General features: G+C 37.6%; 1 protein-coding gene across 1 annotated transcript; it reads left to right on the top strand.

Moving 5' to 3' along the window:
* The first annotated feature begins 9,794 nt into the window (after nt 1–9,794).
* Nucleotides 9,795–16,211, top strand: LOC120074115 (Transmembrane proteins 14C). The gene is made up of 6 exons (XM_039027133.2): nt 9,795–10,214; nt 10,787–11,030; nt 14,998–15,162; nt 15,497–15,543; nt 15,631–15,671; nt 15,781–16,211. Exons 1-6 carry the CDS (start codon nt 10,104–10,106, stop codon nt 15,869–15,871), a joined length of 699 nt encoding a protein of 232 aa, XP_038883061.1. The 5' UTR covers nt 9,795–10,103; the 3' UTR covers nt 15,872–16,211.
* Nucleotides 16,212–25,449: the final 9,238 nt, after the last annotated feature.

Genomic DNA, 25,449 nt, shown 5'->3' with positions numbered 1-25,449 from the left:
GAGGTCGGAACATCTAGTCAACCAGCTCAAGAGTTGAGACTGCCTCGACGTAGTGGGAGGGTTATGAACCCACCGGATCGCTACATGGGTTTGACTAAAACCCAAAACGTCATTACGAATGATGGGGTTGAGGATTCTTTGTCTTTTAAGAAAGCAATGAAGGATGTTGACAAAGATGAATGGGTTAAAGCCATGAACCAAGAAATGGAGTCTATATACTTCAATAACATCTGGGAGCTAGTTGATCCACCTGATGGGATAAAACCTATTGAGTGTAAGTGGATCTATAAGCGAAAGAGAGGTGTATATGGAAAGGTGAAAACCTTTAAGGCTAGACTCGTGGCAAAGGGTTATACCCAAATTGAGGGAGTTGACTATGAGGAAACTTTCTCACTTGTTGTCATGCTCAAGTCTATCTGGATTCTCTTGTCCATAGCCACATTTTATGATTATGAAATATGGAAAATGGGCGTCAAGACTGCCTTTCTTAATGGTAATTTTGAGGAGACCATTTATATGACTCAACCAAAGGGTTCATTGTTCCAGATCAAGAGTAAAGAGTTTGCAAGCTTAATAGGTCCATTTATAGGCTGAAACAAGCATCTAGATCTTGGAACATCAGATTTGACATTGCTATCAAGTCGTTTGGCTTTTATCAGAATGTTGATGAGCCTTGTTTTTATAAGAAGATCATCAACAGCTCAGTAGCTTTCCTGATACTATATGTGGATGATATCCTACTCATTGGAAATGATGTAGGGTATCTGGCTGACATTAAGAAATGGCTAGCTGTCCAGTTCCAAATGAAAGATTTGGATGAGGCATAGTATGTTCTAGGGATCCAGATCATTCAAGATCGTAAGAACAAACGGTTAGCCCTGTCTTTGGCATCGTACATTGATCAAATGTTGATCAGGTACAAGATGCAGGATTCCAAGAGGGGTTTGTTACCCTTTAAGCATGGAATCGTTTTCGTTTGTTACCCTTTAGGCATGGAATCGTTTTCTAAGGATCAATGTCCTAAGACACTTTAAGAGGTTAAGGAAATGAGACGGATTCACTATGCTTCTGCTATAGGAAGCTTGATGTATGCAATGTTGTGTACCAGACTCGACATTTGCTATGCAATAGGGATTGTCAGTCGGTATCAGTCCAATCCAGGATTTGATCACTGGACGGCGGTCAAGACGATCCTCAAGTATCTTCGGAGAATGAGGAACTACATGCTTGTGTATGAAGATAAGGATATGATCCTTACAGGATACACAGACTCTGACTTTCAGACCGATAGAGATTCTTGCAAATCAACATCGGGGTCAATGTTTACTCTGAATGAAGAGGCTGTAGCCTGGCGAAGAATCAAGCAAGGATGCATCGCGGACTCCACTATAGAAGCCGAGTATGTAGCTGCTTGTGAAGTAGCTAAGGAGGCTGTTTGGCTGAGGAAATTCCTTTCAGATTTGGAAGTTGTTCCAAATATGGATTTGCCTATCACTCTTTATTGTGATAAAAGTGGGGTTGTGGCAAATTCGACGGAGCTTCAGAGTTATTGTTGGGGTAAGCACATCGAATGGAAATACCACCTGATTAGGGAGATTGTGCACCGCGGTGATGTGATAGTCACGAAGATCACATTGGAGTACAATGTTGCTGATCCCTTTACAAAGGCCCTCATGGCTAAAGTGATCGAGGGTCACTTGAAGAGTCTAAGTCTGCAGGACATGTGGCATCTTGTTTAGGGCAAGTGGGAGATGATACTAAAGTATGCCCTAGTTTATTGTATATTATACATTTTTATATCGTATTGTACATTAGTCTCCCGAGTCATTAGAACAAGTGGGAGATTGTTGGGATCGGTGTCCTAATTATCTCGGAGTCTCTTTATTTTGTAATGATACACATTATTTGCTGAATAAAATAATTGCTATTTAATTCTGGCATTTACTCATATCCAATAAACAAAGCTCCTTGGTTATCTTATGTGAGCTTAAACATGTATATGTGATATACAAGTGGATCATGCCTTAAGTGATAACCTAAATAAGTCTGTAGTATAAGGATTAAGGTGGGATACCTGATCCTTGTGACATAATGGATACGACCCACTTTGTAGAGGTTTGCAAGTATTGTAAACTACTATAGATGGTAGATCCTGACCATTCATGTGGAGATGTGCGAGCGGGGGTGTTCTATAAAAAGAGTTTGTATAAAACCCAGACCACCAGATGGCTAAACTCTGTATATAACACTGTTGATACTAGAGACTTACATCTCACTTAAATGACCATAGGTGACACGACCTCAATCCTGATTGTTTTGGAAACTCCTGCATTTGAGGGCGGTCCTTTGATTAGTATGGGTGAGATGGCCAGATTGCCAACTCAACATGCCTACTTTTTTAGGGACTTGTCTGATCTGGGACCTGGGAACTCAATCCACAAGATGGAATTCACTCCTTTCCCGAAGCAGGGATAAGTAGAGAGATTGCTCCCCTAAGGGCTGATTCCAGGGCTTGAATTAAAGGAACTCTTAACAAAGAGCATCCATGAGCGCATTCGGATCTTTCCGATTTCACCGTGACTGAAACACAATATATACATTATAATGGCATGCTTTGAACACTAAAGAATAAGGGAAAGAGTTCTCATACTAATTGAAGATTCTCTTTAAATTTTGGAACTCAATGGAGTGGAAGACCTCTATGCGATCTCTATCGCCCAACAAATACGTCGGCTGTTGTAGCACGATCAGTCACGAACAAGTGAACGTAGCGGGGAGGACACCACCAAAAGAGATCCCTTGGTATTCTCGGAGAGAGAATCAAAAGTGTGGTCTTTGGTGAGTTTTGTAGAGGTAAGAGGAAGAACAAATCGTGTAGATGATAAGTAAGTGGGAGAGAAAAGGAAGCTATCGTATAGCTAAATGTTTATCGTTTAGAAGAAGCTACACGATCGTGTAGGTTTTATTAAGCGATCGTTTAGAAAAAGGTAGATGATCGTTTAGAAAACATGGCACACTATGCGATCGTTTAGGAAAGCTAAGTGATCGTTTAAAGACTAGCGTGCGATCATTTAGGCGCGAGGTGTGCGATCGTTTAGGCACTGGGCGACTATTGTATAGGCTCTCGACTTATGTGATCGTTTACGTTTCCACACCAATGCCAATTTTTTCGAAACTTTTGGAGCTTTTGCAAAATGAAATGAAATTTCATTTTATTCTTCGGTTACAATAACCGATGCGGCTGCTCCCACTAATGTATGTCTGAGAGAAATTGTAGGCCAATTATCGTATAATTAACCAATTAAATAATTAAATATAATCATATTATATTATTTCCATATAGTTTGATATCACATATCTACTATAATAATTTCTCCTCCACATGATATAAATCATATTTATATCTAATTTCCTCCAAAACAATGTATCTCATACATTTAGTCAATTATATCATATATAATTAACCAGTCCAATTATATCGTATATAATCGTACTCCCTCTTGTCAATTTGAACATTTCAAATTGACCCAAATACTGATTCTCGACTTTATCCAAGTGACCCAGGGGACCTAATGGACCTGTGGCTAGAAGTTCCAATGGTTCGTGAATAGCTGACTAAACTCTTTAGCCATGAGATCCACCATCTGTTAACTGTCAGGCATTCCACTAAAGACCAATAGTTGAACTCTTCGTACCACAGATTTATTTCTATGTCCATCAGATATAATTAATCATGAGTACGATGACCCTTGACAGATGCTCGTAAGTACAACTGGACCAAATTGCTTTTTTACCCCTATAGTTACATCTCACTCCTTAAGTACTATTGATTCCTCTAATGAATAATACAACATAGTCCAACTATGTGTGAACACCTCTCGGGCCAAGAGAAGGTGTGTGTTGCCACATAGTTCATGCCCTAGAATCAGCCCTTAAGGGAGCTATCTATCTATTTACCTCTACCTCGGGGAAGGAGTGATTCCATCTTGTGTAGCTGGGTTCCCAGCTCCCAAATCAGACGAATCCTCAAAATGGTAGGTTTGAATCGGCAACTTGGCCACTTGCACCCATACAAATCAAAGGACCGCCCTTAATGGCAGGAGTTCCTAACTCACTCATGATTGAGGTCATGTTACCTTATGGTTATCCTAGTGATGTGAAGTCTCTGTCATGAACGGTATTATATAACGAGATGTTAACACTTCGTGGTCAGGTCTACTAACTCTTTGTATAGGATGCCCTCGCTCGCATGTCCCCAATACGAATGATCAGGATCAGACGATCTGTGACAAGTCACAACAATTGTGACCATTCCATAAAGCGGGCTGCATTCATAGCGTTACCAGAATAAGCTTTCCCTTCTATATCCATATACTATAGACCATTTTGGTTATCACTCAAGACATGATCCACTTGTATGTCACCACATACATGCTTAAGTTACATACAGATAACCAGGGATTTTATGCTATGCATCCAGGCAGTACGAAGATGTACAAAACATTAAAGAGATCGTACTGGTGGCCTGGTATGAAAAGAGAAATAGCAGAGTATGTTGATAGATATTTACTATGTCAACAAGTTAAGCCTGAACGACAGAGGCCAGAAGGATTGCTTAATCCATCCAGTACCATAGTGGAAATGGGAGCATGTTACGATGGATTTCCTATTTGGTTTACCTAGGACACCAGCGAGCTATGATGGTATATGGGTAATTGTGGATAGATCGACAAAGACAGCTAAGTTTTTACCTATTAAAGTTACTTTTACCCTAGACCAATTAGCTAAGCTGTATGTTGATCGAATTGTGAGTTAGTTTGGGGCTCCAGTTTCGATTGTATTAGATCGGGATTCCAGGTTTACATCAAAGTTTTGGCCTATCTTATAGAAAGCTATGGATACGAAGTTATATTTCAGTACGGCTTTTCATCCACAGACGGATGGTCAGTCTGAACGGACGATTCAGACACTAGAGGACATGTTGAGAGCATGTGTATTACAGTACAAGGGCAGTTGGGATACGTATCTGTCGTTGATCGAATTTGCGTATAACAATAGTTACCATTCGAGTATCGGAATGGCACTTATGAAGCACTATACGGAAGACCATGTAGAACTCCGATATGTTAGAATGAGGTCGGTGAAAGGAAATTACTAGGCCCAGAACTTGTTCAGCAGACATCAGGCAGTGTTAAGATTATAAGAGAAAATCTTAAAATAGCTCGAGACAGGCAAAAAAGTTATACCGACAAGCGGAGAAGAGAATTGGAATTTGAAGTTAGTGATAAAGTATTTCTTAAGTTGTCTCCATGAAAAGGAATACTCAGGTTTGGTAGGAAAGGGAAGTTAAGCCCCAGGTATATTGGACCTTACGAGATAATAGAAAGAGTTGGCCCAATGGCGTATAGGTTGGATTTACCTCTAGAGTTATTTCGTATCCATGATGTGTTCCATGTGGCAATGCTAAGAAAGTACATGGCAGATCCTACCCATGTGTTGCCTGAGCAATCGGTGCAGTTGAAAGAGAATTTGTCTTACGAAGAAAAACCAGTGGAGATTCTTGACAGAAAAGAACAAGTCTTAAGGAATAAGACAATACCATTGGTAAAGGTACTATGGCAAAACCAAAGCACTGAAGAAGCAACATGGAAAGCTGAAGAGAAAATAAGAAACAAGTATTTGCATTTGTTTAATTGACGGACTTGTAGCAAAATTTTGAGGATGAAATTTTCATATGGGGGAGGTAAATGTGAACCCTGAGCCCTAATTTCTCTACTTGAGTATGTTCCCTACTGAGACCAGTGTGGTGAGTAGGTTGATGTGGAAATTAATGCGTAATTGTAGAGAAAAGGGTGAAAAATTAGAAGAAAAGTGTGAAATTGAAAGCTTGACTCTTGGGTAAAGCTTGGAAAAATTGGCTAAGTGTTGTTCCATGCGTTGGCCTTGCTCATTTTAGACGTTGAAGGAAGCCAGAGTGTGGCCAAGAGAAATGCATGTGGTAGCCAGTGTCTTGAGGGATTAACAAAACATGTGGCAGCCTCAAGTTGCGCGGACATGGGCGCTGGGCGTTGGAGATGTGTGCGCGGGACGATCGTGTAGTAATGATTGGGCGCTGGACAATCGTGTAGCAAATGAGCAGCACTACACGATTGGGTATGTGATCGTCTAGTAAGTGAGCGGTGCTACACGATGAGGTAGGCGATCGTGTAGGTGGGCACCAGGCTATCATATAGAAAATGCGCGAAGCCAAGTGATGTGGTAGGCGATCGTGTAGCAGATGTGCGACGCTAGACGAAGCGAAGGATCATGCTAAACGATAGCACTATGCACTGGACGATAGCGTTAAGCGATGGGGTGTTGGAACTACACGATTGGCATCAGTGTTAGACGATGACGCTGGACGATGGTGCTACCCGATGGGCGTGTGCACTAGACGATAGCCGTGCTTCGCTAGATGATGGGCATCAGCGCTACACGATGAGCAAGAGCTGTGTGGTAGACTGTGTGTTATGCGATAGGCGCATACGCTATGCGATGGTGCTATGCGGTAGCAGTATTAGACGATGAGCTAGGCGATGAGACAAGCCATGGTGGACGCATGGTGAAGGGTCTTGTGTTGCTAAGGCTTGTGGTACATAAGGCTAATACTATGCGTTGGCATTGAACGCAGGGTGTGAACTATGCGACTTGCTATATGCGTTGGACATCCGGGGGCATGTGGGCGCATAGGACCAGGCTAATAGTATGCGTTGGAAGAGTGCTAGGTATAATCCTAGTTGAGCGCATAAGCCAAAGGTAAACCATGCGGGAAAGGAAGGTATATGGCCAAGGATGCGATGCCTTGAGTTTTGACTCAAGTGATATGTTGATGAGAAAGCCACGAGTTGATGATGGCTAACTAAGAAAAGGATATGCGGCCAAAGATGAGCCTTGCAAGCATCTAGCATATGTGACCAAGTTGCGTCAATTGGATGCACAAGGTAAGATTGGATGAACGCATTTGTGGTTGGATGAACGCATTTGTGGTTAGATGAACACATTTGTGGTTAGATGGACGCATTTGTGGTTAGATGGATGCAATTGTGGTTGGATGGACACAATTATGGTTGGATGGACACATTTGTGGTTAGATGGACGCATTCGTGGTTGGATGGACACATTTGTGGTTAGATGGATGCATTTGTGGTTGGATGGACGAATTTGTGGTTAGATGGACGCATTTGTGGTTGGATGGACGCATTTGCCAAGATGGCTTGCGATCATGAGAGTGTGGATTGTGCCGATGGTGATGCTAAATCATCCGGACATGTGGCTTGTTGGGGAGAAATCTTAGGCCTTAAGCAAATGAGGTGGATGCATAAGAAGACATGCAGATTTAAGCATTATGTGTTGGCTAAGGAAGAGGAGGACACCTTAGATTGCGATGGCATGAAGGTTGCATTGATAGTGTGGGGAAAAGACACTTGGACATCCAGCCAAGTAGGAAGTGTCAGCCTTGGAGAGATTTTGGATGCCTATAAATAGGGCCAAGTACTTCTCATCAGATCATAACTCAAATTCACTTCAAAGGACATTAAGAAGTGTGTGAAGGCTGATTGTGACGAAACTATGTGTTGATGGAAGAATGCATGCATTGGTAGCAAAACCATGCGTCGGTCATAAAGTTTCAAGAGGAGGAGACAGTGAAGTCTGGAAATAGCATCAACTTGGGACGAGGCTATCTCCCAGCATACTCGTGCGTTTGGAGTAATTCTAAAGCCACCTGAAAGCTCCACGAGTTTAGTTTTCAGGGTAGGGCTGTTGGAGAAGAAGCTCTAAGGAATCTGGCTGGAAAGTAAGGAAAAGATAGAAGGGTCAAGCTGTCGGGTAAGTTTGGGCCAGTCTTGGGGATTTAATGATTCTGGCCAAACCACAAGGAGTTCTAAGCTAAGATTTTAAGGTAAGCTTTCTGAGAAATTGTAGAGCATGTTTACAGAAGGAAGTATCTCAAGATAAGGCCTATAACTATGAGTAATCTGAGCTTTGAATTGAATCTGGATCTTAGGGTTCAAAAGGGAGCCCGAGGTAACCAAGGAACTTCTGGAGAGAAAGGTTCCTAAACGACCAAGGTGAGTGACTAAATATTTGACTAAATATTTACAATGTTTTAAAGAAACCATGTTTTAAAGAAAGATTATTCTCATGCTAGCTAGTTTTACAAAGTGATTTCCAAGCAAACCATGAGTTATATTTTAAACGTATGCCATGTATGAAAGTTTATTGAAAAACTATTTATGTGTGTTTAAATACACCAAGCATGCGTTAGTATCTTTCAAGACATGTTTTCTATGCGTTATGCTTTACATGCTTTAAAGAGGAAGTCATTTTATGACTAGTTTTACTTGAAACGTGATACCGAAGGACATTTGAGAAGGTATCCGACCAACTCGATACTAAAGGAAATTTGAGAAGATATCCGAGCAGCTCTATATTGAAGGACAAGTTTTGAGAAGGTATCTGAGTAGAAATACCTAAGGTATGACGGTACTTAGTATGGCCACATGCACGTAGGTAGTTAAAGTGAGAGATTGAGCAAATGGGTTCTCTCTTAACTAGTAGTTGACATTGGGATTTAACCACAACAGCGTTATTCTCAACTAAGGAACAGTTTTAATGTTTTCTGATAGAAACAACTTTATATGCTTTATGCTTGGAAATGTTTATATTGTAGTACAAGGTTACTGTAGAAATTTATATTTCAGTTTAATCTCTTTATTAAGACTTTTGCATGAGAATCAGTTTTCTTTCTTAAGTCACTCACTGGGCTAGCAAGCTCACCCCGTTTTCAAATATTTTCCTTTCCCCCAGGTAGTGGTTAAATCCTCAGGAGATAGTTCTGCATCTGCTCTGCCACTAAAGGACAAAGATATTGTAACTCATTGGTTAGGTGGTTACTATAAATATTGTGCACATGTTACAATTGTTCATATAGGGACTAAGGTTTTGGGCATTGAGACTTGTGAAACTAGTAATGTAATCACTCTAAATATGTTGTGTTTTTAAACTTAATGAATTTTTCCTAAGAGGCATCCGCTGTGTATGAGTTACATGTTGGTATCAGAGATTTTCGCTAGATTTATTAGGCAGTAAGTGTCAACAAAAGGGTTGATAACTATTGCAGTCATATCCTTTCCTAGGCTTAGAGAGTAGTTTGGGACGGGGTGTGACAAATCGCGACCGAGATTATTAATTTTTTCCACCCATATTATGTAAACAACCACAAGAGCATAAATTATTTGGCTAAACAACATGCAAATAACAACTAACAATTTACAAAAGACAATATTGACATATACCTTATTTTTCATGATTGTATGCAAAAAGATGAGATGTGGGGGTTTGAAAATTTCCACACTAGAGAAAATTTTGGGTAACTCGTTTAAGAAACTTGTTGAGCAAGCAAATCATTAGATTTCTCAAAAAATGGGATGTTATAACAATATAATAATATTTTTATTACTGAGGGCATATTCGTAAAATTGCTTTTCCATCAATCAAATTTGATATTCAAACATCCACAAAACTAATATAATCTCGGGCTCAATCTCGCCCGAGAAAGTTCGAGAAAAACTAATCTAACGAGTATTAAGAAAACGTACTATTTTTTAAATGGGAAAAGTAAAGCATGTTATTTTGGATATTTTCCCCATTTTTAAAGACTTTCATTCTCTTACTCTTCATAATTGGGGTTTAATAAAGGTTTTATTTGAAAAAGAAAATAATAAATAAATTTTAACCCGTAGAAACAAAATGATATTTTAACTCTATTCATTTGAATGCGAAAGGAAGAAATAGAATTGCAATTTGCATAGCAGTCCTATAATATTTCGATAATGATCATTCGGCCCAATTGACTTTTCTTTTCAATTCTACTTTTTCAATCTTCTGGAAAACGTGGAGGCGATCCAGATTCTTCCTAAAGGAGCCTCTCCACCCAGTTCATACATCACATTCAAATTTTAATCCGATCTTACATCCATCTTCTTGAATTTTCGCTCGATTTGCCCCATTTTGTTGTTCATACTTCTTTCCCATTTCTTCTTCTAACCTTGCTCCGATCTAAAATGGCGGCGACGGCGTCTCAGTTTTCGTGCTTGTCCGCCATCAACCGTGGCTTTCGCCTGCAACACCGCCGCTCATTCTTAGCCCCTCGCTCTTCTCTTTTCTTCCCTAAGGTTTGTGTTTCCTTTCGGTATTCTCGTTTGGCAACTCTATGAACCGGAAATTTGAAGAAATTATAGTGAATTTCGATGAATTGAGAGTATGTTTCGCTTTATGAATAAGTGATGAAAACCCTTTTTCCGTAAGCTTGGGATTTGATTTATATCAGTTTAGAGTCGGATAGTTGATATTAAATTCGATATATTTCACCCCTTCGTTTGAATGTCTTGATTCTGATATAGCATTTTTGTTGGTTGTTTGAATGTTTTTGAGTTTCAACTACCAGATTTAATGCTATGTTCTTGCTGCTGGTTGAATTTCTATGCTTCTCTGCTTGATTTTGGTTCTCGCTTTGTTCACTTGTAAAGTTTTCATGGATATTTCATTTGTACAGTTTTAGAACTTAGAAGTGAATTGACAAGAGATATGACAGTTCCCATTTGATTTTGAAGTTTTGAAATGTTGATTTCTTGAATGTGCCTAATTCTTATGCTGTGTCTAAGTAATGGCGTAAGTTAATGTTGCTTAACACAACGGCATTGAGTGGCTAATTGGTTGATCTGGCACTTGAATTTTCCTTCTTTAGTATTCGATTGTTATGAACCTGGAAGGATCTGCTTCAAATACTACTGATTCCCAGACTGAGACAACCTTAAGCTACGCCACTGATGCATCAGAATCTCAAGTTGTCACAAATTCATATCCGGGTGTTGAAGAGTCATCTGATGTTGGAAATTTAGAGAATGAGAAGCTTCAGGAACCTGATGATGTTGGCACTGTGCCGAAACGCACAGCAAAAATTCATGATTTCTGTTTTGGCATTCCTTTCGGTGAGTTTTGCATTCTTTCCTTATTTATATGCTCGTCGGCTGCTAGTTGCAGTTAGAATGCAACATTATTGCTTGAGTTGTGTTGGGGTCTTGGTCTTTCACTCGAGAAGGAGAGTGCTTCCTTCCCTTCTTATACTTACACTGTTTATCACGATTGTAGCTCAAATGCATTACGTTGAATAATGGTTTATTTTGTTAGATGTAGCTACTAACCATACTATAACCAGATTAAAGCCTAACTCCTTTCTCTTTGCATACACGTATCTTTTTTTAAAAAAAAATAAGAAATGAGTAGTACTTCTATACACACATTCATTCAGTTTGAAATGTGAATGATTGGATTGATCGCCAAGTGCCTTGACCATGAGGTTCAAGAATGAGTGAGATGACATGAGTCATAATAGCAAGGAAAGAAGAGCCTACCTGGTTGAGGTTAAATTTCATAAAATGCTCTGGTAAATGTAAAATAGTAATCTTTAAGGAACTCATTTAAGAGGTAGAATGCAACAAAAATTTTGAAACACAGATAAAATGGTGAGGTATTGTACTTCAATTCTTCAGTACCCATTTCCTGGCATTTCCTCTCATTCAGAATAGTTTAAGAAAGAAAACTTCTTCCTCAATGGTATTGGAAGAAAGTTTGACTCAGTATGGCCTACTCTTTTTGGTCTGGTAGGCATGGGCCTCGAAGAAGAAAACTAATTGCCATTTCCCAAACTGTCAATTAGATATGTTCTCCATTTTACAACCTTTTGGAAGCTGTATCTGTTTGCTTTTCTTTTCACCTTGTCATGAAGCTGCTGGGTGTTAGTGAAGTTATTGGCTTATGACTATTCTTCAAAGTGAAAGTTTACTGGAGGGAGGAGTAGAAATGGAAATGTAGCATCTAAGAGTTAGTATAGTGATAGGCCCTGTATTACTAAAGTGTATGTAAGAAAACGTGTGAAGAGAGGGGATGAATGTGTAGGAGGGAAATGTTAGTTTGAGGTGGGCCTGAGGGAATATTGTTAGTTAGAAAGGATGGGGGCCCGTGGGTAAGGAGTATATAAACAGTGAGAAGGGGAATTGTATGGGATGGAATTGATTTTGTAAACATTCTCTTTGAGAAGTTTTGGGGAGGTAGGGAGCTCTCGAAATCTCCCTTGGTTGTTGATAAATAAATTGAAGGCCGAGGCCTATCAATTTTGGTATTAGAGCCGTAGATCATGGGCATGATAGGAAAGATGGAAGGAAGAATTATAATATTGGAAGAGCAACTGTTGGAAGTCAACGAGAAATAGAAGGTGCTGCAAACTACCGTGGATTTAGGACTCAATGAGATTAATGGGAAGATTGGGGAGTTGGCGAATGATATGCAGTTGGTCAAGGCGCAAGTCAACTTGATCTTGTCACAATTGGACGTCGTGATGATAGAGAGGATTTACCATGGGGGATTCGACAATCCAATTGCAAAGGGATCGAAGCTTGGTTAAATCCTAGATTTCTTTGAGATCGATGATGAAGTTGCTTGAGGAGGAGGACCATGGGCTGCTAATTGAATTAAGTGCCTTAGCACCCGAGGCAGAAGAGGGTAACAATAGAAAATTGCCACGACAAACTGATGGTGTACCCACACAACTCCAGGGGGTCTTAGAATGCTATGAATAGGTATTCTTTGCAATAACAACTATACCGCCAACCAGGGAACATTATCATTCTATTGAGTTGGAATATGGGGCTGGGCCGATTAACGTGCGATTGTATGGATACCTCTGTTCTAGAAGGATGAAATTGAAAGGTTGGTGAAAGAAATGTTGGCAGCTGGAGTGATACAACGTAGTCGAAGCTCTTTTTCAAGCCCTGTTCTACTAGTCAAGAAAAAGGATGAAAGTTGGATATAAATGGGGAATGGAGAACTCTCAGTTGTCGATGCACTATCTTGATTACCAACAACTATGGAGCTTGGAGTCCTTGGCATCTTGGGGGGTTTGAATACGGCCGTTTTTCGTGTGTAGGTTGAGGTCGATGATACGTTAAAGGGGATTTGTCAAGCATTGCGAGATGGGCAACTGACTCCCCTTGGTTACTCCATGAGAGGTGGCGACCTCTCGTATTTTAAAGGGCGTTTGGTACTACCAACGATGTCACCTACTATTCCCTTGTTACTTTCAGAGTTCCACAATAACCCCATCGGTGGCCATCAGGTAGCTTTTAAGACATATCAATGCCTAGCTATAGAGGTATATTGGCCAGGTATGAAGGCTCGTGTACGAGCATTTGTGGCTGACTGTGCTGTATGCCAACAAGCTAAGTATCTTACTTTAGCCCCACTTGGTGTCCTTCAAGCGTTGCCAATTCTGATAGGGTATGGGAGGATATTACGATGGACTTTGTGGAGGGTTTACCAAAATTTGATGGTTATGACACGATTATGGTAGTAGTCGATCGATTCTCAAAATACGCACATTTTGTTATCCTTAAACACCCCTTTATGGCGCTTATGGTTGCAGCTGTTTTCAAAGAAATAGTATTTTTACATGGCTTTAGGAACCCAACTACACTGGAGCACAGCGTATCACCCTCAAACGGATGGGCAGTCAGAAGTTGTCAACCGGAGTCTTGAAACGTACCTGAGGTGTTTCGTCATGGGGACACCAAAACAGTGGGCAAAATGGATTCCATGCGCAGAATTTAGTCATAACATTTCATATCATACTTCTACTGGCTTCACTCCTTTTGAAGTTCTTTATGGCCGCCTCCTACCTCCGGTGTTGTGTTATGAACAGGGAATGTGTGCTGTCAGTGAAGTGGATCAGCAATTAAAAGCACAAGATGAGGTATTGGCTAAGTTGAAGGCAACGTTACAAAAAAACTCAACGATGAATGGTGCTGTTCGCCAATACCAAAAGACGCGAGGTTGAATATGCTGCGAATGGGTTTATTTAAAGCTCAGACCTTATAGGCAAACTTCATTGGCGCGTCATACTAATCCAAAGCTGGTGCCAAGATTTGTCGGTCCCTATAAGATCATTGCCCGAGTGGGGAAAGTTGCTTATTGCCTGGCTTTACCATCAGGTACAAGTATCCACCTCGTCTTTCACGTGTCCTTGTTGCGGAAAGCAATTGGCCACAATCTGCCTGTGCTGCCACTGCCCCCCAATTTAGCACCAGATTTGACATATGTTTTGCAACCAGCTGAAGTTTTGGTTCTCCGTAATTCTCCAACTGATGAGGGGGCTCTAGAAGTTTTGATTCGATGGGAGAACTGTCTGCCAATCGACGCTACTTGAGAGCCGACTTCGGTTATCAATGAACAATTTTCTGATTTCCACCTTGAGGACAAGGTGGCTTTTTGGGGAATGGGTAATGATAGGCCCCATATTGCTAAAGTGTATGTAAGAAAACGTGCGAAGAGAGGGGATGAGTGTGTAGGAGGGAAATGTTAGTTAGAAAGGATGGGGGCCGTGGGTAAGAAGTATATAAACAGTAAGGAGGGGAATTGTATGGGATGGAATTGATTTTATAAACATTCTCTTTGAGAGGTTTTAGAGAGGTAGGAAGCTCTCGGTCTCTCCCTTGGTTGTTGATAAATAAATTGAAAGCTGAGGCCTATCATATAGACTGCGTGTATGTATATCAGGTCTGATGTAATCGTGACATGTGTGAGATTTTGTGAGAGTATGTGTTGATATGAGATGTTGGCTGTCTCAAATTGCCCTAAATAGTTCTTGTTCTTGTTTGATGCTTTGGTCAACTTTCCTTATATTCTGTTCTGTTTTGATGAAATGTAGAGAAAAATGAGGGACTTAATTATGTGTTTTCTCTATTATTATCTATGGGATGATATTAAATTAGAGGATTTTAAATAGGGGAAAATCAAAATAACTTCAGAAATTTTTCTTCCTTTGTAGTACATTCAACTTTGTAAGAATACGAACTAGTGGTGCCATGTTCTTCCCCCTAAAGTTTGATTATGAATCGGTAATAGGTGGAATTGTTCTAAGTGGTGGCCTTATTAGCTTTATTTTCTCGAGAAACCCGTCTGCATTGAGCAGTTTGATCTCTGGAGGTGCTTTGCTGGCCTTGAGCACCTTAAGTTTGAAAATCTGGAGGCAGGGAAAGTCCAGTTTGCCATTCATTCTAGGACAAGCAGGTAATTGATTCTGTCTCTTTTAAGTCAGTTGCATCTCATTTAAATGTGCTTCAGACATGCAATATAACGCGTATTATTTCTTATTCCCCTCGGAAAAAATGGTCATATTATTGTGAAATGGAGACATTTTTATACAATTAGTTGTTTGGTCTCTCTGGGTGGGTTATATTTTCATGTACTCCTGTGTATTCTTATATTCCATCTCAATGAAAGTTCTCTGTCTTTAAACGGAAAAAATAGAAAAAAATATATATTCATATTGATATAACATGTTTTAATTGCTCGAAACGCAAAAGTTATGCCTAAGTTCCCTATTTGACTGTGTTCCTTGCAGTATTTACGGCCTCATTTTTCTGGAATAGTTTTCAGACGTACTCATTGGTATGCACCTTCCTATATTAATATTTGACCTGAATGAATAGATATCATTGCCATAGTTTTATGATTATACTATTTTCGTGATTGTAGACCAAAAATGTGTTTCCAGCCGCCTTCTATGCTGCCCTCAGGTAAACATTTTTTTTGGATAGTCTTAACTTCCATATCTTCGTTTGCTAATTATACTTCAGATTAATCAAATTCGCCCAACACAAATTTGTTTTGGTTTGTTTCTCACAGTGCTGCAATGCTCTGCTTCTACTTATATGTGGTAATTTCTGGGGGAAATCCGCCACCGAAAAAATTGAAGCCTTCTCCATCTGCTGCTTAATGAATGTAAGAATTCAAATCCTACAGAGTTTGATTACACTTAGAAACAGACTTTACTTTATGATGTAGCCTGCCGAGTTAGGTTGGGGGGGCGGGGGGGTTGTGTGGGAAGGTCTTAAGCTTAGGAGGTGGGAAAAATGTACTTTGAGTAATTATCTGTGAAGGAGCTTGGTGTAGAATCCATGAAGAGTATGTTACTTGAAGGCAATGGGTGCTTGGATTTTGTTTTTGAACGCAATGGCTTTGAGCTATGTATTTATGCAATTTGTAGAAATAAATTGTTTGTAATATATTTAATTTGGTTATATATGCAACATCTTAGCTAGGTATGGTTTATCCCATTGCTCTTTGTTCATTAACAATTCAAATTCTTGTTTAATGGGTATCTAGTTTTTCAAATTTATGTTTAATAAATTCTTGATCTATTGACATTTAAATTGAAAGTTTAATATTCAAATCACAAAATCTAAATTTTTTTATCTAATAATATGAGTTAAATTTTAATATTTTTTAATATGTTAGGAATCTATTAAATATATAATAAAAAATTCAAGGATATACTAGACATTTTTAAAATTTAAGGATCTATTAGAAACAAAATTGAAACTTATTAAATACCTTTCAAAATTTTGGAACTGATTAGAACTTTAAAAATTAGGACTAAACTTGTAGTTTGGGTCAACATTCTTTCATATCATTTTTCAAGTTATCAATTGATTCTTAAATGTATGATCATTCCACGAAAATATTTAATAAAGTTTGTTAATAAACAAATGAGTCATGATTTCTTTTATTAATATATTTAGATGTGTGTGCATGTGCCAACTGGGAAGAAATAAATTTTGTGGGTTGGTGGATTAGATTTTGATAACGGGTCGTTAGAATTTCATGTGTCAAGGTAGAATCCAAGTGTTGGCATGTTCAAATGTTGAAATAGGTTAATAAAACAATAATTTAGCGATGTAGATGATAATTTAAAATTTTTAATATACTGGACATTACAACATATATCACATACTATAACATTAAGAAAACACTATTCTAAACTTTCTATCTATTAGTGTTTTTGAAACCTATCTAACTCGTATTTAACTTGGATTTCATTCTCTCCCATGTGAAAGGAGTTGACGACCTATCTAAAGTGGATATGGTTTAAGTGTAACGCTCCTTGTTGGCCATGATATTTTCTTGGATCCCCTACGACTTGGCAAAGCTGTCTCCACAAACCAACATAGGTCTTTTCAGCATGTTTTGTCCTTACTCACATGCATCCTTGAAAAATTCCTAGGCCACCCAATATAGTATTCCTCCAAGCTAAGTAGGTTTAACATTGGAGTTCCTATGCCACCGTAAAAGGTGTACCTTATTGATAAAGATAGTAACTATCATTTCTTTTAAGCATTTTTTAATTATACTTTCATATTCTTAGGATCCCTCTTATTCGGATGTGATCTTATGTAGCACCCTGAATTTTTATGTAATTTTCATTAATTTATCTTCAAATTGTTTGGATAGATGGTTTTGGAATTCAAGATCTAATTAATATGCTAAATTAATCTCAGTTCAATTATATCTTTGATTTAACTGGAGTTACATTTCGCTTATGGCCAAAGTTGGATTATTATAATTGGATGATGCAATTTTTATTAAGAGATGGAAGACTTTGGAAAAGATTTGGGATATTGGTTTAAATTTAATTAAGATTAATTAGAAAAGGAAATTTGGAATTTAAGAGGGAAAAAGAATTTGGAATTAAAGAGAGAAAAAAGATTTGGAATTAAAGGAGGAAAAGGATGGAAAATAATTATATGTACATGAGAGTTAGGGTTTCATTTGACTTAGAAAAAAAAAAAAAAAAATTTATTTTTCTCTCTCTCCCTCATTTACGCGTAAGGATAGACATTCAGCCTTTTTCGTCGAGATTCATTCAACTACCGTCTCCAACTCATAGCCACGCGTCGCTCCATCTGTCAGCCTCCTCGCATTGACATCCCGAGCCACGTTGCCATCCCCCCTGTCAGATCGCACCGCGCCACCTGTCTAGTCGTTTGATCCACTCAACCCAGATGCGCTCCAACCGTTGTCTGACGCCCAAGCGTCGGTTCACATTTCTAGCCACGTGCCGCCAGATGTCTTTGGCTCTTGTTTGCCCCACTCGCTATTGTGTGTCCACCACCGTTCACTGTTGTGCGTCTGCTGATCACCGCTACTCGTTGGATTTTTATTTGATGAGTTGTTGATGGGTTTTCTTTGGATTTCTTGATTAGTTATTTAGTACGCACCGAATTTCTGGACTAAAATTGATTTATCCTAAGGTTTGGAGCATTGATTCAAGTTTTTGAAAGTCGATAGTGTACTGTCCAACAAGATTCGTATCATTGTGGCGGGTATTTTGATGAGTCTTAAGATTATGAAACTGTTCGGATTAGCTATAAATGTTGGAATTGGATTTTAAATCCTAAATAATGGTTTACGTGTATATTTGAATATTTGAGTGAAAGTTTGAAATAGATTTAGAGCAAACTAAGCATTTGGTAAGTTATTGGAGAGTTTTAGAATGAATTTGAATTGGTTGATATAAACTTTAGGTATTTGGGATGAAATTGAATGTTGTGATTTTGTGTTAGGGATATTAATTCAAGTTTCCGTTGGAGATTGATTACTTGGATTAATTTTTAAATTTCAATCCGAGGTAAGTGTCTTACTACTGGTTTGCATTCGAACCAGCAGTTCCAACTATATGATGATGAAAAGACTATTTTATTTAATGTTATGGACTATTTTGACTGACATTTATGACATGATGATTGAGGACATTATGGTAATCTTTCATGAGTTAAGTGATTGCGATTATGATAAAGGATATATAGGTGGCCTGATGCATGCTAAGTATTTATTGATAGGATATACAAGCATGCAATGGAAGCAAACAGAATCAATAAGCACTCTAATTAAATTTAATTTGAGTTCTAAAAGCATGCTTCAACAGCAAAACTGAAGAGGGTTTCAAGTTCAACATACCTTGGATGAATTCTCCCAAATCTAGGCTGCTCTTCACGTGAATTCAACTCCAAATCATCAGTGAACCACCAAGAGATCTTCTCTACTATTCTTAGCCTTGAATTTGAGTGGTGGAACTCGAATTTGAGTGAATTTGTGAAGTATTTTTCTGGGTTTTGAGAGAGAGAAGAAGAAGTGTACAGAAAACCATTTGCTCAGCTTTCTCCTCTTTTTCTTCTTTCAATTTTGAAGGTTTTATTATTCTTCACCATGCAGGCACTCACTAGTAACAAGATTGCCAGCAACTACTTCAACAACATGGTGGGATTTGTGTGTGTTTAGAAGAAAAACACCTCATACTTGATGTTTTTGTGGGAAAAACCCACTCAACCTCCATTTTTCTTATTTCCAATTTATTTCTTTTCCAATTAATTCTATTAATTAAAAAAATATTTAATTAATTCATAATTAATCAAATCTAAAATTATAAAATCTAATTTCTTAAATTGTATTTAAAATTGGAAATTAATTAATTAACCAAATTTAATTAATTAGATAATTTAATATCAAATATTAAATGAATCACACACCTAATTTTAGACATAAATCTCATTCATGTAATTAATATTTAAATATTATAAACTCTTTAATTTCGTTTAATCAAATTAAACGTTAATTATATCGAATATAATTATACAAACCCTAATTTGAATTAGAACTTATTCAAATTCTAATCTTAATTCCAATTTGAACATTTCAAATTGAAATTCAATTTGAACAATTCAAATTGATAACATTCCAAATTCACTCAATTTAATAATTCAAGGCGTTCATGATTACGAGCTAGTAGAGGAACCTTATGGACCTACAAATCATGAGCTCCAACGATTTAAGATTAACTTGCTAAAACACTTTAGACCAAACTAATCAGTATTCGTTAACTATCAAGTCACACCACTATAGCTCATAGTTGCACTATTTTCACTGTAGATATATTTGTGTCCACATGATTTAGCCATAACCAATAAGTCGACCCTTTACAGGTTATTCGTAATAACGGCTGGGTCAATATGTTGTTTTACCTAGGATATTACATCTTGCTCCTTAAGTTCCATTGACCCTCTAATGAATAATTGGTTTGTGATCCAATCACTAATCTGGATCCCTCTCGGACCAATGAGAGGGTGGGGCCTCTTGTTCAAGACCTGGATTCAGTACTTAAGAGAAAAACCTTTCTTTTATCCCTAAATTGGGTAGACGTGAACTTCTTATTGCACCCTATGTCCCCAGCTATATACCCAATCTTACCCCTAAAATGGGAGGTCTATTGAGCCGGCGCTGTTGAGCCAACCCTCACCTATGAAAATCTAAGGATAATCCTGAATAAATAGGAGTTCATAGTTAGCTCAGGATTAAGATCGAGTTACCTAGGTCATCTAAGCGAAATAGTCAGTCTTAAACAGTAAACAACGTTAAAAAGTAAGAGTGACTTATTTCTTGGTCCGATCTTATGAAAACTCATTGCATAGGACGCCCCCACTTCTCATGTCAATACATGAACGAATCAGGATCACTTCGTTTGTAGCACCTTTACAACAACTTGTAACTGCTACAGAGTAGGCCGCATCCAATAGTATTACCAGAATAAGGCACCCAACCTTATTCGTATACTATAGACCATTTTTGGCTATATACTCGAACTTGATCCATTTTTATGTCTTTATATAAAGTTCAAGTATTCATGTAATAGCCATGGATCTTAGTTTATTGGATTTAGACTTTATGAATGCAATTTAAAGATTCAATAACAACTTTATTGAAGAAATGTTGAATAACATCTTTATTGATAATAAAATGTTTAACTTTACAAATTGCGAGTTTTAGGACATACAATCCAACAATACTCCCACTTGGATTAAAACTCCAGTGGAATAATATATACAAATATATACAATGTTGAGTTACATTGAGAGAATAAATACAATAAACTAGGGCATCACATACCCATAAATTTCTCCCACTTTCCTTAGTGATAAGTATCTTATAGACCTAGTTCTACTAAGTGACCTTCGAACACTTTAGCCGATCGGCTAAGCTATCTTGTGAGGCTATCTACATGATGATCACATCTTCTCTGTGTACAATCTTTCTAATGAGATGACACTTCCGCTCGATGTGCTTTCCAGGTTTATGGCTTCAAGGTTCCTTTGAGTTTGCAACTGCTCTACTATTATCACAATACAGGGTGACTGGCAGGTGCATATTTGGAACCACTTCCAAATCAGTCAGAAATTTTATGAGCCATACTGCTTCTTTTGCTATTTCACTTGCAGCTACATACTCAGCTTCCATTGTGGAGTTAGCAATACAACTTTGCTTGATACTTCTCTACACTACTACTCCTCCATTTAGAGTGAATATTGACCCAGAAGTTGATTTCCTTGAATCAATATCGATCTAGTCAAAGTGATTAATTTGAATTAACCTTGACTTTTAGTTCTTATCAATGATTGAAGTGAAGATAATAAAAATGAAAAGCATTAAAATTTTGCGTCTTAAATGAAATTGGCGGACTAGAATTATCAGTATTCTACGAGAGAAGTATTCTATGAGACTGAGATGGGTTATTGATATTTATAATAAATAGTATTTTAGTAAAGAATTAAGTTATTACTCAACAAAGATTTTTTTTTTTTTAAAGGATGAGATCAATTCAGAAGTAACCTTTTTCTTTATTATTATATTAGAACAAGAACAGACAGAATTTTATTGGGTTAATTCGGGGATACACGATAGATTTTTATCCTATAGTATTCTACAAAAAAGACATATCAAGATAAATAATCCTGATACGCTCTTTAGATTTATTTAAAGCCCTCAAGGAGCCGTATGAGGTGAGCCCCTTCTCATCAATGGACTCCTGACGTATACGGAATTGGTCTATGGTCGATTCAGTAATAAATAGGAATTTTTAGTTCTACCTCGTGAAAAAAAAAAACTGATTTCTTTTGTGTAATTAACCATTCCTTTTTCTTTCAGAAAGAAATGAAATTATGTTCAAATAAGCAAATATGTCATGGTTAAAGGAGTCTATCCATCGCATATAGGCTTTAAGGACATCGTGGCATAACCGCAGTCAGAATCAGTGTATTTCGTAAGGATCAGATCCTTAGTACCATACATAAGCATAGCATATATCGGGACGAGTACATAACATGGTACATTAAACTCCCTACTACTGATGCATATGAAATTCGTTTCATAACCTCAACATCTTGAGGTGTCTTAGGACTTTGTTCCTTAGACAGATGAATTCCATTTCTGAAAGGCAACATTCCTTTCTTGGAATTTTGCATTTTATATCTAGATAACATCTTGTCTATATAAGATGCTTGAGATAATGCTAAAGTTTTGTTCTTGCGGTTTTGAATTATTTGAATCCCAATAACATAGTGTGTTTCTCCCAAATCTTTCATTTGGAATTGGGTAGCCAACAATCTCTTAACGTCAGTTAGAAATTCTACTTCATTTCCTATGAGTAGAATATCATCAACATACAACACGAGAAAAGTGACAATTTTGTTAATGATTTTCTTGTAAACACAAGGTTCGTCAACATTTTTTTCAAAGCCATAATATTTGATTGCATTTTTAAATCTCATATTCCAGGATCTAGATGCTTGTTTCAACCCATAAATGGATCGATTAAGCTTGTAAACTTTTTGCTCTTGACCTTGTTCAATAAACCCTTCTGGTTGAGACATGTAGATACTCTCTTCAAGATAGCCATTAAGAAAGGTTATCTTGACATCCATTTTCCATATTTCATAATTATAAAATGCAACAATGGACAAGAATATTCTTATCGACTTTATCATGGCAACCGGAGAGAAAGTTTTTTCATAGTCTACCTCCTCTCTTTGGGTAAACCCTTTTGCCACAAGTCTTGCTTTGTACGTGTGTACCTTACTAGCTTGGTCTCCTTTTCTTTTGCAGATCCATTTGCATCCGATGGGTTTTACCCCTTCAGGTTGATCTATATGATCCCAGACAAAGTTGAAGTACATAGACTCCATTTCAAGGTCCATGGATTTAATCCATTGGTCTTTGTCCACATCATTCATTGCTTGTTTGAAAGTTAATGGATCATTTAAGCCATCACCTAGTATGATGACTTGAGTTTCAATTAAACCCATGTACAGGCTGTTGCACTATCCTCCCACTACGTCGAGGCATTCTCAACTCTTGAGAAGGATGTGAAGTACTAGTATCACCAACAACTCTTGTTGATGGATTTGTCGTTTCTCTGGACATTTCTTCTATTACTAGCTTACAGCGAGGTTGATGATTCTTCATGTGGTCCTTCTCCAAGAAAGTTGCATTTGTCGACACAAATACTTTATCTTCCTGAGGATCGTAAAAGTTACCACCTTTTGTTTTTTTAGGGTAGCCTACAAATAGGCATACTTTTGAACGACGTCCCAACTTCTTAGGATTTTGCACCAACACATGTGCTGGGCAACCCCAGATTCTGAAGTGATGTAAACTTCCTTTGCGTCCTCTACAGAGCTCGTAAGATGTTTCATAAACACTTTTCGAGGGAACCATGTTCAAAATGTACACTGTAGTTTCAACTGCGTATTCCCAGAAAAAATTTGGTAATTGAACATAACTCATCATGGAACAAACCATGTCCAACAAGGTTCTGTTTCTCCTTTTTGCCACACCATTTTGTTGAGGTTTGCCAGGGGCTGTGAGTTATGACTGGATTCCATGTTCTATAAAATAGTTTTGAAATTCCAAGTCAATATACTCACCACCTTAATCTAATCGAAGTGTTTTAAACTTTTACCTAATTGGTTCTTAACCTCAACCTTATATTCTTTGAATTTTTCAAATTTTTCGGACTTTTGATGAATTAGGTAAATATGCCCATACCTTGAATGTCATCAACAAAACTGATGAAATATTCATACCCTCCTCCAGGTCTAACATTCATAGGATCATAAAGGTCTGAATGTACGAGCTCTAAGGGTTATTTGACTCTAAAACCTTTTCCCAAAAAAAAAAAAAAAATCTTTTAATCATTTTACCCTCAAGACATGATTCATATGATGGTCATGAACTATCTTCTAACTGTTTTAGATGACCGTTCTTAATCAATCTCTCAATCTTGTTGAGATTTATGTGACCAAGTCTCAAGTGCCAAAGATAGGCATTTGGAGAAACTTTCCTTTTCTTATTATGAGTTTCAGCTGTTTTAAATATCTCTATGTTCAAAACGGCCTTTACCTCAGTCGCTTTTAACAAATATAAGTTATTTTCTAATTTTGCAGAACAAATTTTGATATTCTTTGAAGTAATGAACACTTCATCATTTTCAAAAGAAACCTTATAATTTTGTTCCAACAAACAAGAAATACACATTAGATTCCTTTTCATAGAAGGAATGTAATCAACACTTTTAAGTAAAATGTATCTATCTCCTATAAGTAACTTCATATCTCCCACTGCTTTAGCTGAAACAACCTCTCCGATCCCTATATTAAAGATTGCTTCACCTTCTGTAAATTGTCTCTAGGAACTTGTTTCTTGTGAGAAAGTACAGATATGATTAGTGGTACCTGAATCTATTATCCAGGTTTTATCATTTTCCACAAAACACGCTCCGATAACAAGTAAATCATATTTATCTTGTTGTTCGAATTTTATTTTCTCATCTATTGAGTTCAAAACTTTAGATGAGTTGGGAGATCAAGGACAATCCTTATTTAAAACTCTTTTAGAACCATCAACTGCTAGTAATTTGTATGTTGAATCGATTTTACCGTTAACTAATTCAGAAGCGAGTATTCTAGAAGAATTCGACATGCTGAAAATTTTAAACGAATTCTAATTTAGTAAAATTGCACCTAAATCCAAAATCAATTTTTAGCAAAAAAAGTAATAATGTATCCATAACTATTATTTATTTGCAACGATACTATAATGAGTCAGAATTAGTGCTACCGAGGGGTAGTCAAATATTCCTTCATTAAAGCAAAACAATTTTGACCAAACACTATCACCAGAATAACTCTTATTCCTATAGTCGTTTAGTTATCATTTTTGATAAAAAAATTACTAAACTTTAGTATTTCTATAGGTGTAACCCTTCGTTTTCAAACCTCAGAGGTCGGCCCCAATGATGCTACCGAAATGGAAAGTCAAGGTTAGGAATGGACCTAAGAAATCTTATCCATTTCTAGAGTTTGAGTTGTTCCGAATTCTATGTTACAACCCTCCGAGGGGATAGCCGTCGTTAAATAACTAGTAAAGGCCGCTGATGCGGGAGAAATGTACGTTATTATAAGCATTTTATTTAGAATTATGTGGGCTATTAAGTAGATTATGCGGCGATTATACTAAGAATTCATGAGAAAACAAGCTTGCGTCGATCGACATTAAGAATCTCGGTTAACCCACTATTATGCGTTACTTTATGTCCAATTGTCTATTTTTGTAGCTAACGTAGAATCGATCGCATGCGGTGAATCTCGCCATCGCAGAGGCGTCACATACGCGATCGCATGTGCTCGA

Source organism: Benincasa hispida, chromosome 3 (genome assembly GCF_027475165.1).
Source record: "Benincasa hispida cultivar pf3 chromosome 3, pf3_genome.v1.1, whole genome shotgun sequence".
Lineage (NCBI taxonomy): Eukaryota > Viridiplantae > Streptophyta > Magnoliopsida > Cucurbitales > Cucurbitaceae > Benincasa > Benincasa hispida.
This window is presented reverse-complemented; position numbering and strand designations above follow the sequence as displayed.